This window comes from Ips typographus, linkage group LG3 (genome assembly GCF_016097725.1).
Source record: "Ips typographus isolate SLU linkage group LG3, UJ_Ityp_2.0, whole genome shotgun sequence".
NCBI classification, from domain to species: Eukaryota; Metazoa; Arthropoda; class Insecta; order Coleoptera; family Curculionidae; genus Ips; species Ips typographus.
Genome location: NC_138424.1, coordinates 8,509,435 through 8,525,399, shown reverse-complemented (window position 1 = coordinate 8,525,399; position 15,965 = coordinate 8,509,435). Strand labels below are relative to the sequence as shown.

At 31.8% G+C, this 15,965-nt stretch overlaps 2 protein-coding genes across 4 annotated transcripts in view; one reads left to right on the top strand and one right to left on the bottom strand.

Moving 5' to 3' along the window:
* LOC145726223 (bicaudal D-related protein homolog) overlaps positions 1 to 11,349 on the bottom strand; it is a 50,366-nt gene extending 39,017 nt beyond the window's left edge. Inside the window, exons 1-2 of one of the 3 annotated variants that reach the window (XM_081975223.1) lie at positions 11,109 to 11,349; positions 7,402 to 7,738 (exon numbers count right to left, since the gene is read on the bottom strand). In XM_081975223.1, coding sequence (XP_081831349.1) covers positions 7,402 to 7,623 — 222 coding nt within the window. In that variant the 5' untranslated portion in view covers positions 7,624 to 7,738; positions 11,109 to 11,349. Of the gene's footprint in view, positions 1 to 7,401; positions 7,739 to 7,802; positions 7,922 to 11,108 lie in introns of those variants that run through there. The other 2 variants (XM_081975221.1, XM_081975222.1) reach the window with 2 other exon arrangements.
* Positions 11,350 to 12,367: 1,018 nt separating this feature from the next.
* Positions 12,368 to 15,916, top strand: Ccdc114 (Coiled-coil domain containing protein 114). The gene is made up of 9 exons (XM_081975227.1): positions 12,368 to 12,588; positions 12,719 to 12,985; positions 13,038 to 13,231; positions 13,282 to 13,456; positions 13,506 to 13,688; positions 13,737 to 13,887; positions 13,950 to 14,041; positions 14,095 to 14,215; positions 14,269 to 15,916. Exons 1-9 carry the CDS (start codon positions 12,496 to 12,498, stop codon positions 14,385 to 14,387), a joined length of 1,395 nt encoding a protein of 464 aa, XP_081831353.1. The 5' UTR covers positions 12,368 to 12,495; the 3' UTR covers positions 14,388 to 15,916.
* Positions 15,917 to 15,965: the final 49 nt, after the last annotated feature.

Genomic DNA, 15,965 nt, shown 5'->3' with positions numbered 1-15,965 from the left:
TGGTTTTTATTAGTGTCAAAAAACTCCACTGTCAAAAATGTTGAAGATGTACAATTATACAGTATTATATGCTGGTAAAATTAAAATGTATGTATATTATGAAATAAGTAGATTTCCATTAATAAACATTTATATTGGCATAGATAAAAACATTTATTTAAAGTTTTTTTTATTTTGATATTTTTAAATTGCTCTTTACTGTCAAAATTAATGATTTTTCTGTTAAGATAAAGGTTTGAATATTGGTAACAGATTCCCTGCTAAATCGATTTCATGGCTTTACTTAAATAAAGCCTGTAATTTGTGAAAATACAATCAATTCCTGAAGATGTATGTTAGTGAGTATATTGCAAAATTTAGGAAATTATTTAAAACGGAAGGTTTAGGTTTCTTGAAATACTAATTTTTCTAAATTGCTCACTATATTTGAGTATTTCTGACCACTGTCTTGACTAAATAGTCGTGTTTACCAACCCTGAGATTCCTGAGAATAACATGCTCATACTGGTTACGTATAGTGTATGTACATAAGTTCTTATTATGGTATTTGTCTAAATCCCAACACAGTGGGTGACTTTGTGATTGGTCAAAAAAGCAGCTTTCAGCTGGCTTCTGGTAGTTCAAATTTTGACACCGCTTTTCTCCCTGTGTACCAAATTTTGTAGTGTTTTTTTTCAGGTTACTGAATAGGAAATTTAATGACGATTCCAAAAAAGTGGGTTTTACAGGCGAATTTGTCCCTGACTGTCCCCTTAAACCGTATTCAAATTCCAGACCACAATTTCAACTGATTTAAATATTTGTTGCACCAAACCTGTTTTTCCCAAATAATTCGAAAACGGTGAAAGTTATAAAAAAATTACAAAAGACCAAAAATGTTCCTAATTAACTCTTTAACCCAACACCGTAAGTTTGCAGGACCGTTTTTGCTTCCAGTATACAGGGTGTGCAAGAAAAGTATGGAGGTTTACTATTTTTGTCACCATGTATACAATTTTTAAGATAGAATTTGTTACTCTAGACCACTGGAAAGAGAAGCTCAAAACGGTTCTTTTAAGTGGTTGAACCACTCTGAACTCCCAAAAATAACTGAGTTACAGGGTGTTCAAATTTCTAACCACAATTTCAACTAATTGGAAAATTTGTTGCATCAACCCAGTTTTTTCTAAATAACTAGACAACGTTAAAAGTTACGAAAAATTTGCGAGAGACCAAAAATGTTCCTAATTCATCAACTTCTTAACCCAACACCGTAAGTTTGCAGGACCGTTTTTGCTTTCAGTATACAGGGTGTGCATGAAAAGTATGGTGATTGACTGTTTTTGGTCACCCTGTTCGCATTTATTCAGATAGAATTTTTTGCTCCACAGCATTGGAAAGAGGAGCTCAAAGCGGTTCTTTTAAGTGGTTGAATCACCCTGAACTCCCAAAAATAACTGAGTTACAGGGTGTTCAAATTTCAAACCACAGATTCAACTGATTTGGAAATTTATGGCATCAACCCAGTTTTTCCTAAATAACTAGAAAACGTTGAAAGTTGCGAAACATTTGCGAGAGAACAAAAATGTTCCTAATCAACTTCTTAAGTCGGCACCGTAAGTTTACCGGACCGTTTTTGCTTCCAGTATACAGGGTGTGCATCAAAATTATAGTTATTAGTTTTTTTGGTCACCCTGTACGCATTTTTCCAGATAGAATTTTTTACTCTACATCACTGGAAAGAGAAGCTCAAAACGGTTTTTTTAAGTGGTTAAACCACTTTGAACTCCCAAAAATAACTGAGTTACAGGGTGTTCAAATTTCAAACCACAGATTCAACTGATTTGAAAATTTATGGCATCAACCCAGTTTTTCCTAAACAACTAGAAAACGTTGAAAGTTGCGAAACATTTGCGAGAGACCAAAAATGTTCCTAATCAACTTCTTAACCCAACACCGTAAGTTTGCAGGACCGTTTTTGCTTCCAGTATACAGGGTGTGCATGAAAAGTATGGTGATTGACTGTTTTTGGTCACCCTGTTCACATTTTTTCAGATAGAATTTTTTGCTCCACAGCACTGGAAAGAGGAGCTCAAAGCGGTTCTTTTAAGTGGTTGAATCACCCTGAACTCCCAAAAATAACTGAGTTACAGGGTGTTCAAATTTCAAACCACAGATTCAACTGATTTGAAAATTTATGGCATCAACCCAGTTTTTCCTAAATAACTAGAAAACGTTGAAAGTTACGAAACATTTGCAAAAATGTTCCTAATCAACTTCTTAAATCGGCACCGTAAGTTTATAGTACCGTTTCTGCTTCCAGTAAACAGGGTGTGCATGAAAATTATAGTTATTAGTTTTTTTGGTCACCCTGTACGCATTTTTCCAGATAGAATTTTGTACTCTACATCACTGGAAAGAGAAGCTCAAAACGGTTCTTTTAAGTAGTTGAACCACTCTGAACTCCCAAAAATAACTGAGTTACAGGGTGTTCAAATTTCAAACCACAATTTCAACTAATTGAAACATTTGATGCATCAAACCAGTTTTTGTTAAGTAACTCGAAAACAGTGAAAATTTTGAAAGAGAGCAAAAATGTTCGTAATTAACTGCCAAATCATCCCTGGAAGTTTCACAGTCTCTCAGCGCCGCTACTATACAGGGGGTGCATAATTGCAGTGATTCAGATATATGACTTTTCAATTTAATGACAGCCATGACAGAAAAATGATATCTTTCAAGCAAATTTTAGTTAGGGCCGATTACACCCCAGACTAGGTTTTAATATGATTCTGACATTTTGCACATAATCTGTCACAGTCAAATCAAAACCTTAGTCTAGGTGAACCTTAGGGTGCCCTTAATCCGCAATTAGACCCATAAATTGACTGGTAAAATTGGTAAATTTTCCTGTCACACTGAATTTATTTTTCCAATTTTACATTAGTTACCGCTAAATAACCGATCACGGTAAATTTATGCCAATCATTAGAAAATAGCGTTTTGTGACGTACAGTATAATCAATCTCTCTCCGGGTACATTAGCAATTCTAGTGAAAAAACTATCCATCACTACTACTAACAAGCAAGAAGAAGCTATTGACAGATTGGAGTACTGTCAAGCACAAAGATTCCACATTTTTCATTTTTCTGTCTGTTATTTTTTTTTCACGATTTTATTGAATATTTGTTATTTCTTTAAGACTTGTACCTTTTAATTGTAACTTTAATTATTGTTCTTCCTTTGTTTCCTCTTTTCCTTCTTCTAAAATTATTATTCTGTTTAATATGTTATACCTACCTTTCAAATTTGACCAATTTTTGGTACATTTTTTTGAGTAAAGAAGACTCCTTTCAGATATACCAACCGCTGATAAATGAAGGAATTAAATTTCTAAATAACTAGTAATACACAACTGAAATTAGTAATAATGTTAAGTTTCGTTTAAACTTATATCATGCAAAAGCAAACTGTTGTACAGGGATATCCTAATAAAAGTAAACAATATTTAAATTGAAATATTAGCACCACAACCTACAAAGTATTTACAATAACGTAACTTTACAGTAGTCAAATAATACGTTACGGTTGATAAAATTCATTGATCTGTTATAGAAAATGTTAGATAGGCTCATAGAATGATGAATCGAAGCTCAATGATCCATTTCTAAACTCTATTCTGTAGTGTAAACGTTAATTCCGTACTTTTTTGCCGGTTGTTGTACCTAAGTTGGTTCTTTTATGTTCAAACCAATCAGGCGCGACGTTTCTGGCACTTTGATTGGATTTAAATATAGTTTAAGTGAATTTTCCGGCTGGTAAACGAGAAAGTGGAAAAGACGAAGCAAATATGATTTTAGTCAGTTACAGTATTTTATCAGAAAATTTTCAGTTTTTCATGCAAAAAAACATGGTTTAAGCTTATTATTTCTTTTTTTTATACAATGAAAGTAATCCTACGATTTTCTGAAACCATCTTGTCTCCAAAAACTTTTGCAGTGTTGTAGCTTTTTTTACAAGTTTGACCATTCAAAGTACAAAAAGTTGTTCTGTACTTCCTAGAGATGGCTAAATAAGCAATAAGTTTAGTTACATTAAAACACAAAAAATGTCTGTTTTTATACAAACCAAACTAAATCTTTGAAGGGAGAAATTACAATATTTCGATTTACTAAACTTTAACTAGGATATTTATAATTGGATCTGAATATCGAGCACTAACTCAATAAATATTCTTCCTCGTTTGAGTCGTTTGTGTATTCTAAAGAAAAGCCATAAGTCAAAGTCAAACAAAGCGTCGTACTGAAAACGAAACATCGACGACTATAAATACAAGCATATTTATAGTTCAGCAATACCGAACACAAATTCAATATCAATATTATTGATTATGATAATTTATGTATGTAAATTGTATCAAAATCTCAGTCAAATTTAGGGACAATAAAAAAAAACATACACAAATTGTTTGCAAATTTTCATTAAAAATTTTACTCAAATGAGTAATTAAAAATGTTTCTGGCAATTGTCACTCTTGCTAGTTAATTTCTGGAAATAACAAACTTTTAGAAATCTTCTTTAATAATAAATTTTGGAATTTTTCCTGCTAGTACTGTCAGTACAATGCAACAGTTGAATGTCGGAATTTGAGTGTAGAGCGTTGCCACTCCTATTTCCTTAATACACATACATTATACATTCATCATATACCACATACATACAAAGAGCACCAAGCAAGGACCTTCTTCACCTCGTACGGGAAACAGGGATAATGGACTGGTGTAACTAAAGTACCACAAACATGGGGACAGTACAATAAGCCATTAGGCTTACGTGCTATCTGGAGCTGACAGCCGACAGACCCATGGAGAAAGAAAGAAAAAAAAAAAAAAAAAAAAAAATACATTCATATGGTCTCGTGTTAGTGTATATTATATTACGTCTATGGTGCCAATACAAAAAACAAACAAATTGCAAACGTTATTTGCATAAACGCCAATGAATGTAGTTGCCAAGTTTATACTGACAGTATTACAGTATTTTTTGCTCAGTTCTTAATAAATATACAAGAACTGTCATATGAGAGTTAAGTGTAAGAATCAACCCAGATTACACTGTCATTTATGCCAATATGTGTGTCAGTGTAATTTATTATGTAGTACATTGAATTTTAAGCAGTTTTGTTTTCCCACATCTATTTTCTAGATTTTTTACATTTTTTCTACTGGGACGCCATCCCAATTTTTGTGTGACTTATGATATAAACATATTTTTTAAACTACACCAAAAATACATATCACTATTTGTAAGTTTTATCTTTATTAGCTTAAGCTCTTAGAAAAACACTGATGATGATAGTGAAGTGGCATTTTATTTGAATGAACTGTAGACCTGGGTTATTAGATTCACCTAATACTATTTAATCCTATCAAAATCGTAAATACCTTAAGGATTTTCAGGTTAATCATAAAACTCGATTTCCATCAAAAAAACTAAATGAATCATAAAATTGTTGCAATACTAGCAAACTTAATTGTACGCAAACTATAGATTCAAGTAATAAAACGCCAGTAAAGCCAAGGTTCTCTGAAACTTTTTTAATTTATACAGGGTTTAACCAGTTTTTATACAGGGTGGTCCAGTTTTAAATGTCAATAATTCACCATTCGATAGCCCATCAAAAAATAAGTTAACATACATTATGTCATTTTTCTGAAAAAGGCTTCCTAAGGAAAATACAGTTCTTCAAATTTCAGTTTCAAAAATCGTTTTTTTTTGTCATAACTGTCAGACCGTTGGATCAAATTTGGAACAAGCACTCTAGAAATTAATACTCATTATGAATGACGTTTGTCAAAATTCTCCAGAAGCGTAGATACAGGAAGATGGTTTTCATGTTTTTGTCATATTTTCTACGTCTTTGGATATTTTTCAAAAATTACAGTTTCTTTTAAATTTATTGTTCACGATGAAAAAGAAATTATCTCTTATAAAATTCTAATTTGAAACTTCGTTTACGAGATAATTCAGTTATTACGTTCAAAGACCCAAAACTAACCCAACTTACCCAACCCAATTGTAAAAATTGATTTAGAAAATATAAAAATCGACTTCAGAAGACTAAAAATTGTGTTTCTAACCAGTTTTCATACACATCCAGAGACTTGAATATTCAAAATTAACTTGTTTACATAAAAAAACACTTTTTCTAGAATTTTTTATTACAAATTCATACATTTAAACCTTAAAAACTGACTTGAACACCAAAAAGTGACATCAGTTAAGTTAGTTTTAGTAATTTGAAGACAAATTTCAATATTTTAGTCTTGAAAATAGTCTTAGATACAGGACATTGACATTAGGTTCATAAAAATTGTCTCGATAACTAACTTTTCGTACTTTTTACTTTGCTTTACATTTTCTTAGAATTCTGGACTATTTTTAGTGCTTCAAAACTGCTTTCAGCTTGGAAAATCGAAGTTATTGACATAGCAAACATAAAAAAACAATTTTTACATTCTCCATAGACTTAAAATATTTTTTACTATTAAATCGACTTCTAGACACCTCAGTGCTAAAAACTCAAGTATTTCTTAAAAATCTAGACTGTTTTTAGTGCTTTAAGATGCTTCAAGACTATCTTTTGACTTATCAGGCCTAAAAGCCAGTTTGTACACTATCCATAGTCTTGAAAATGTCATTTCAAGCTTAGCTTCTTTACTATTAAATGTCTACACTCATAGGTGCAATAAATTGTAGTATCTCTAAGAAATTCAGACTGTTTTTAGTGCTTTTTAAGACTGAAAAATCGAGTTTAAGACTATTTCCAAAAATCAAGTTTCTTCAGTAATCAAAGTAAAAAAATTTGGTACCAAATGCTACGATATTAGTCTTGAGAAGTAACATAGTCCGAAAATTTAATTTACTTCTAGTCTTGTTTCAAAAAATTGAGTTGTACACTAATTAAAGTCCTGAAAATAGACTTTTGGATCTCTTTAGTCCTAGTAAAGTTAGTTTTAACCTTAGAAATCAACTTTTAGATTATTTTTAGTAGCAAAAAATGAGTTTCATGTACAATACAATCTTTGTCTTGATTTCCGAACTGTTTTTAGTTTTTACCAGGAAGGCAGTCTGAGAAAACGAATTATGAGACTATTCCTAGTAGTTAATAGCAAATTTTTAGACTATTCAGTACAAATTTGGACTCTCACAAGTCTTGAATGTTCAGTTTTACACTATAAAACGATTTTTTAAATTGAAATTTGGTGGGCTGTATCTTAGGAAACGTTTTTCAGAAAAATTACATAATGCAAGTCAACTTATTTTTTGATTGGCTATCGAATGGTGAATTATTGACACTTAAAACTGGACCACCCTGTATACTATTCTAAAACTTATGCTGGAGGAAATACTGAACTTACCTCCAATTTCTTCGAATACTCCTCAACAGTTTCCTCCAGTTGTTTTTTCAGTTTTTCGTTGTCCTCCAGCAGAGCTTTCCCCAGCTCAGCAGCCAATTGGAGATCGTTCTCCTTTTGCTGGAGTTGAGTCCACACATCCTCGCTCAAATTTTGAGCCTGCTGCTCGTTTATGGCACTACGGTTTTCCATTTCGACTACGTAATCCTCTAACGATTTTAACATAGTTTTTAAGTCTGTAGGGGTTTAAAAGGCTCCCCCAGAAAACCGCACTGCCTGGTTTTCACACTTTCGCCTGTTGGGGTACTTTCTACGCTGATTGAGTGACATGTTTGATAAACTGAAAAATGATATTTTGTTTTTAAACTGTGTAATACAAAAATTAAGTGGAGGGCGTGGTTCACCTTTAAATCGGATTTCCGTTTTAGTCAAGGACCTGGTGCCAATGAATTTACATGCAGATCGAGAAACCAGATGGTCTTTGTCGGTCTGCAAGTAGTGCCATAAGGTGTTACGGCTTAAGACGTGTAACTGTCTGTTTGATACCAGAAAGAGAGAGAAGTAAACATAAAAAGCTAGTTTTCAGTGTCTGGAGGCACGTGATAGGAAATACACATGTGGGATTTTGTTTGTTTGGTTTTTGAGCCTTGGCGAGTTATCTGTAGGTACGAAATTACTAAAATAAAAACTATTCCAATGAGGATTCCAAAAATGTGCTTAAAATCGGCATTTTCTTACTCCAAGTGGGTTGTACAGGCGATTTTATCCCTAATTGTCCTTTCAAACTGTGTTTCTGTCAGTTCAAACTTTGACACTGCTTTTCTCCCTGACTGTACTAAATTTTGTAGTGGTTTTGTATGTTATTAGATAGAAAATTTAATGAGGATTCTAAAAATGACTTAAAACCGACATTTTCTTTCTCCAAGTGGGTTGTACAGGCGATTTTATCCCTAATTGTCCTTTCAAACTGTGTTTCTGTTAGTTCAAACTTTGACACTGCTTTTCTCCCTGACTGTACTAAATTTTGTAGTGGTTTTGTATGTTATTGGATAGAAAATTTAATGAGGATTCTAAAAATGTGCTTAAAACAATCATTTTCTCACCCCAAGTGGGTTTTACAGGCGATTGTCTCTGATTGTTCCTTCAAACTGATGTGTTTCTGTCAGTTCAAACTTTGACACCGCCTTCCTTCCAGACAGTACTAAATTTGGTAGTGTTTTTTCATGCTATTAGATGGAAAATTTAATGAGGATTCTAAATATGTGCTTAAAACAATTCTAAAACTATTTTCTCACTCCAAGTGGGTTTGACAAGCAATTTTGTTTTTGACTGTCAAACTGTAAAACTGTAAAAGTTGCAAAAATTAGGGTTTAGAAAAGTTTTCTTGCAGTATTCGATACAAAATGCGTTTCTGAGATTTTGACAATGGTCACGTGACTGCCACTGATCTATAGCTTCAAAAACCACGTGATATCTGCGGCTAATGCAAGAAAAGCATAAAGAGTAAATTCATTTAAATATTCTCTGTCTACCACACATTGAACTCATAAAACTATAAAATAAACACTTGGCATTATATTTGGCAGCAAATTTGGAAAGCCGTCAACAGTGTACCATATTTTATGGACCCTCCTGTATTATTTACAAGGTTTTTTCCAAAACTCTAATGTCCCTGGATTATAAATTGATTATAAAACGATTTGAGAAGATATTTTTGTAGTTGATTTTTTGAAACTTTCTGAATTTATAGACAGATACAGATCTGAAAATTACTGATCCTGAATGTGATCCTTCGTTATTAAAAATCATTTTTAATCCTTCATTGAATTTAGAGTAGTTTAGGTTATTACATAACTGGAAATATGCAACTGGGCAGATTACAGTTTTAGGCTAAAGTAATTGTCTTAGATGAATGTTTGCTACTTATTTCGATTTCAGACAATTACAGACCTGGAAAATGCAGCATAGAAACCGATATTACCAAATTACTATTAAAATTTTGATCAATTAAAAATAGTGATATTACCACTTTTCCAAAATGTTTATGGGATTTTTAGGAAATTAGTACTGGACGCCTTTTAAAACACTCGTTTTGAATATAAACAAAAACAAGGTTGCCAGATTTAACAAACAGACCAAAAAAAAGTCATGATAATGAGAAAAAACATAAAAAACTTGATAACCATCGAATTTTGAATATAGTTGGCGTATTTTTTGTAATAAAAGGAACGACAACAATGGAAGTGTTAGAATCCTTTAGTTACAACAATGTTGTCAGGTTTTCAAAATGTGTCGCCAGATATCGATACTCTTTTCTGCTTTATCCAATTTTTGTAAAATTATCCACTTAATCATCTTATTCTAGAAATAATATTAAAATATGTCTAATTAGCCTTTCATACCTTAATCATACAGTTAAGAAATAACTACAAAACAACAATTATTAATTTAATATCCGATGTTTTCCTATTATATGCTGATAGACAGAAAATTTTAATCAAATTAATTAACTGTGGTAATCTGGCCTTAAATCAGCAGCTAAGTAAATTAAGTTGGATGTTAACTAGAACATTATTAAAATCAACATTAAAGAGTGTTATTAAGTGCTTATTTAGTGTCATAAAGGTATTATTAAAGTACGTCGAATAAATTAACCACAATTTTAAACAAAACTTTAAATAAGCATATAAGTAAGCTTTTTAAAGTAGTTTTAAAGAGTACAACTGCGTTTATTCAAGTAAAGGTTAATAATTAACTTATTGATTGTTAATCGCAGTTTTATAAATTGTGGCTTAAAGCTCAGCTTTAGTATTGTCTAAATACGTTAGATTAACCCTTAACACCATAAACTTTGCAGTGAAACTTGATTTTGGAAAAGTGAGCCTTTTTAAACACTTCCTCCTTAAATATAGTCTAAAACATCAACTGGGTAAATTGTTCTTGTATAGTTAATAACTAAAACATTATAAAAATTACATTTTTAAAAAAAGATTAGTGTGATCTGCCCTAGTTTAGTTGGATTAGTTCAAATGATGAATTTAAATTAAGTTGGACTTTAATAAAATTAACTACACAAACTTGTTGGTTGTAAAATACAAATTTGACTGACTGTTGTAGATACTAGATAAATATAATCAAAACAGAAAAATAAATGTTTTTGCAGCTCACATAAAACACAAACCATATTTTTTAATGTTTTAAAACAAAATATTGAAATAACAAATAAACTTGTTAACCATGAAACAAAAGGGAAATATGCATTAAAAAATCCAGGACAGTCTTTAAAAAATTATTATTGATGTAGACAATATTTAGGTATGGAGTTTAGAAACAATTATGGGCAACCATAAAATTATTGTAAAAAGTAAATTAAGCTTGTAAAAAGTAAAAAACTACAATGTCATAAATAAACAATTGAAAAAATATTATTATTTAAACTGAAATTTTGACAATTTTAGTATTTAATTAACTGTACAATCAGCTGCACAATTTTGCTCAACGTTTATACAGAGTGTACTAAATATAATGTACGCAAATTATTTTGGGCAATTCATAAATATCCTCTATACCTAGATCACTGATGCAATATAAAATTTTTAAAGCGTTTATTGCTGTTTACCTTTTCCTAGGGAATGCTTTTACAGGTACACCAGGTCCTTTAAACCACCCTCGCCCACCTTTTAGTTTTTACAATACAAACAATAACCAACCTGTTCTATTAAAATCGGTAAATTAATCCTTGTCCTATTACGGTAAAAAAAAACACTAGAACAACCACCCACAACCACACAATAAAGTATGAAAACTTCACAGTAGATACGATAGTAAAACAACAAATACCGACGCGAATTCCGTAAAGTAGACGAGAGAAAACGCAAAACAACGCGATACAACCCACTCAGTCTATGGTAACAAACTGATTGGAACAAACTCAACAAACCGAACAACGTTGCGTTGTTGGCTTGTTTTGAAAAATCGCCACTACCATGGTAACGAACCTACCTGAGGGAACCTGAACGCATGCGGATTGGTTTGTAGCGTGTGATGGTGATGTAGGACAAGTTTTCTTTTTAAATTTGTTAAACAAAATTCAAAAACTCTAAATGTTGCAAAAAAAATCAAAATTACCTTTGAGAATGCCAGAATCCTTTCTGTCCTTCTGTAATAAAGTTTGAAAACATAAATGTTCAAATAAACACATTTTTTGGTCATCAATTTTGCATAAAAAGCTTCACTCACACAAAATGTCTTACCAAATCACAAATACAAACATAATGTACTTTAAACTCTCAAAAAAACTTATTTCAAAGATTCAAAGTCGACTATAACCATGGAAAGTTTATAAACTACAGAAAAATACAAACAAAAATTAGAGAATGGTGCTAAACCAAATACAGTTTTAAAAAATTGATACGGAAAAAATCAATTTATTCGAATATTTTCTGAAGTTTTCAGAAAACAAAAGTGTTTGAAACATTACAATTTGGATCATCATCTCTCGTTTTCAAGATCCAAATGGATCAAATTGCTTCTCAAACTGGGTGAAGTCACCCTCTGCCCTTCTCACTTCACAATGTAATTATCAAAAATCAAAAGTTTATATGAAATATCATCAAAATATTCAGGATATATTCAAATCAAGTGAGGAACACTCTGTAGGAACTCTCATCTTCTTTAATAATGAAGTTTTAAGCAGTTTCAGTTTTTTCTTCTTGTTCCAGCTTTTGAAACTTCTTATATATTCATCTTCTTTATCTCCTTTAGGGCTTCTGAAATAATTTGTTCTTTGTGCTGTTATTCATAGTGGTAAGATGTCTTTAATTTCGTGCTTATTTCTTATAAATTGTCTGTTAATTAGTAAAGTTAACTAAATAAAACTAAAACTCTAATGAATTCTTCCAAACAGTTCCTTAGAAAACAATAATAGTAACCCAGCAAATTTGCCAGCTCCTAAAAGTTCCAACTTTCGTAACCAGCAACTGCAATCTTATTGATCAAACTTTCAAACATTTGGCCAGTCTTTCACCAAAATCATTATTCCTTCAATCAGTTTACTTTTCTACAAAAGTTAAAACCCAGAATCCAAACAAAAAAATCATGAATCAAATGCCAAGAGCAAATCCCAATTCTTCTACAGAAAAAGAGATGGTGGCTTTAGCTGAAGAGGAACTGGCAAGGCTACAAAGACAGGTAAAATTCTGTTGTTCGGTTTATAAATTTGCATAATTACAAATCACCATTTGTTTTTGTCTCTCTGTCAATTCTTTGAAATATCCCAACATTCTGTTTAACAATACCTTTGCTCATTTTAAAAATATAGCTGCGCATTATGGAGGATGATCGTTTAGCTTTCTCGGACGAAACCAAAACAAAATTAGAAAAACAACGGAAAATCATTCACCAATTGAGACGGGAAAAAGAAAAACTGTGTGAGGACATTAACGTGGCAACCTGTAAAAATCAAAAGCGAAAAGATAAGAAGCTATCCAAGCAAATTTCGAAGCTTCTTGATCTGCACGAGGATAACAGGGAAAGGATTCGGTCTGGTAAAGAAGATATTGCGGAGATGGAGGTTCAGATTAAAAAGGTTTACTTGTTGCTCATCTCTAGATTTTGGTTGCTATGAATAGTTTTTCCAGCTGGAAAGTGACATTAAACGTCTGAGACCTAAAAGTGCGGTGACTGACTATCATTTCCGTACAAGACTGACCAGCGGCCAAAAAAGTTTGCAGATATTGAAGAACAAACTGGATAACATGGTGAAAAAATTCTGCGCCATTTTAGCTCTAAACAAAAACTTAAGGGAAGAAATCAACCACTTGTTAAAAGAAAGGTGACTAAAACTACTCTCAAGACTCTCATCAATCAACGTGAAATTTCTAGAAATCATTTTAATGAAATATGGGAAAAACTACTGAAAGACATCAATTGTGGCAAAAGGTACATGGTGGACTTGATAGAACAGGCAACTGCCGCTTTCGATCAACGAGAAGAATGGTGTGGTAAACTGGAACTTTTAAAAAAGCGGATGGATACTGATCAACTTTTACACTCTGAGGTAACATTTCCAAACACTGAAATCACTTAATAGGTGCAAAAACTTACAGGAAATGCGAGAAGTTCAAAGAAGTCTTCAGCACTACCTAGAACTGCGTGAGTTCCTCTGTGTTAAAGGTCAGAAGAGGGTGTTAAAAGACTTGGAGGAAAAGGAGAAGATGAAACGAGAGTTGCAGAAGCTGGAGCTGGAGACGCAACTGGAGGTTTATGAAACCACCTTAAAGAAGATTCAGGTTTGTTTTGTATTATTTATCGGCCAGCTGAAGATTGTGGGATCCTAGGAATTTTGTAAGGAAGAAGACATTGACCGAATAGCTGCTCTGTACCTTAAGCAGGAGGAAGAGAACTTTGCACTGTTCAACTATGTGAATGAGCTGAGCCATGAGATTGAAAGTTTGAATAACACTATAGATGAAGTCCATGAAAAACTTGGTTATAACTGCTCAACTTATAACTGAACTAGGAGTGTAAAAATAATCTGAATGTAATTGCAGATGAACAGATTGAGCTCTGTAAGGAAAGGTCCAAGCAACAACGTGCCACTATAACAACTTTGCAACACGATCTAGACATAGTCACTAAAACAGTTAAGAAAAAAAGTAAAATCACAAAACAGCTTAAAAATTTTGATTTATACAGGCAAATGAAGATGAGAAACAATTACAGCAAGCCAGTGAAAATTTGCGTAAAGTATTTGATGGTATTAAGCAAATGTTTGATGTCGTTCAATGCGATATGGGACCAATTTTAAAGCTACTAGGTTGGCATTTTATCTGTACTACTAAAACTAAATATAATGTGGATAATTTGCAGGTGATAACGCCCCAATTAACCTTTTCAACGTGAAAATCTACTTAGGAACCGTAGAAAAGAAATTGTCGGCAATTACTACAGATATTTATGTTGCCGAAAAAATGGCAAGCAATATTTAGTGAGCGGTGCTGGCCATCAATGTCCAATAAATATCAGTTAAGCCTTTCAATGTTAATTAATTACACTTAATTCAGGAGTTAACATGGTTAAGTCATTAATATACAGATCTGAAATAGACTGTTAATTTTAATAGAGTAAGTATTCTGTCCTAAATTAAAGTTTTGATATACAATTGTATTTAATTTTATGTAGTGTAGTAATTAATCTAATTTGTTCACATTATTTATCTAAATTTACAAAATTGATATTTTTTAACATGAAGTAATATAGGGAGTTGTGTGAATGTTACTATTCTGATTTGTTTAAAAAATAGAATTTTCATTCCTCCACCAGAAACGAAATCTTAAAAATGTGCAGATTCATAGAAATCTAGGTACCTAAAAAACTTTAGATTCTTAAAGGCATTTTTGGATTTTTAATCAAAACACTGCTCTAATGGTGATGGTTTACAGTTTCTAGGCATGATTACTCCGTAAAAAATCCTTACAATTTTGTCAAAAAAACTGTAACAGACTTCAGACTGCATTCAAAATGTCTTCAGTTTAAAAAATCGACATCATGTACAAATTTGAATAGTTTTTTACTGTTTTAAGTTTGTTATAAAAATTTTGACAGTTCAAACTAACTTTTAAACACCCTGTAGTTCAATTCCAGGCACGGTTAGCACAAATAAATACATTTGCATGATAATAAATCCACCCTGTATATGTATTTAATTAGTTTATTAGCAGTCTGGGGTAATTACCACAGTATACATGAAAGTATCTTTTACTTTAAAATGGTTCAAAGGGATTCAAATCTGGTCAACTGGGAGGTTAAAAATTAATTTTTGACACTGAAAATAGTAAAAAAAATAGGTTTTTTGGACTAATTTTTACTGACGTTCAATTTTTTAGACTAAATGAGGTCGTGTAAAACTGAACATATTACTTGTGACAGTCCAAATTTGCACTAGTCTAAACTTGTTATTACTTATAGGTATAGTCATAAAATTCTTTTTTTTAGCCTGCAATCCATTTTCGAGTGTTTGAAATTGGATTTCAACCTCTAAAAACAATCTGGAAATCAAGACAAAAATTGTTAGGCATTAACTAATTTTTTACTACTAAAAATAGTCTAAAAGTTGACTTTTAAGGCTAGAAATGACTTTACTAAGACTAAAGAGAGTCCAAAAGTGTATTTTCTCTTTAAATGGTGTACATGATTTCCTGAACTAAAACAAGTGTAGAATTCAATTAAACACTAGTAAACAGTCCAAATTTCGGACTTGTTCATTTTTAAAAATTACTTTTCAAGACTTATATCGTAGCATTTAATGCCAAAATTTTGTACTTTCATTACTGAAATCTGAAACTTGACTTTTACTATTATAGATAATCTTAAACTCGATTTTTCAGTCTTAAAGCACTAAAATCAGTCCGAATTTTTTAGAAATGCTCAAATTACATTTTCAAGACTATGGACAAATTTCAGGCCTGATAAGTCAAAAACTTAGTCTTGAAATAGGATTTTTCAAGCTGAAAACAGCCTTAAAGTACAGTCTAGATTTTTAAGAATTTTTAGCATTGAGGTGTCTA

Bases quoted from the DNA above. Each gene is read 5' to 3' on its own strand.
- Ccdc114 (XM_081975227.1), top strand. From the start codon at position 12,496: ATGAATCAAATGCCAAGAGCAAATCCCAATTCTTCTACAGAAAAAGAG. The intron at 12,589-12,718 runs GTAAAATTCTGT...TTAAAAATATAG, and splicing joins TGGCAAGGCTACAAAGACAG to CTGCGCATTATGGAGGATGA. The intron at 13,888-13,949 runs GTTATAACTGCT...ATGTAATTGCAG, and splicing joins TGAAGTCCATGAAAAACTTG to ATGAACAGATTGAGCTCTGT.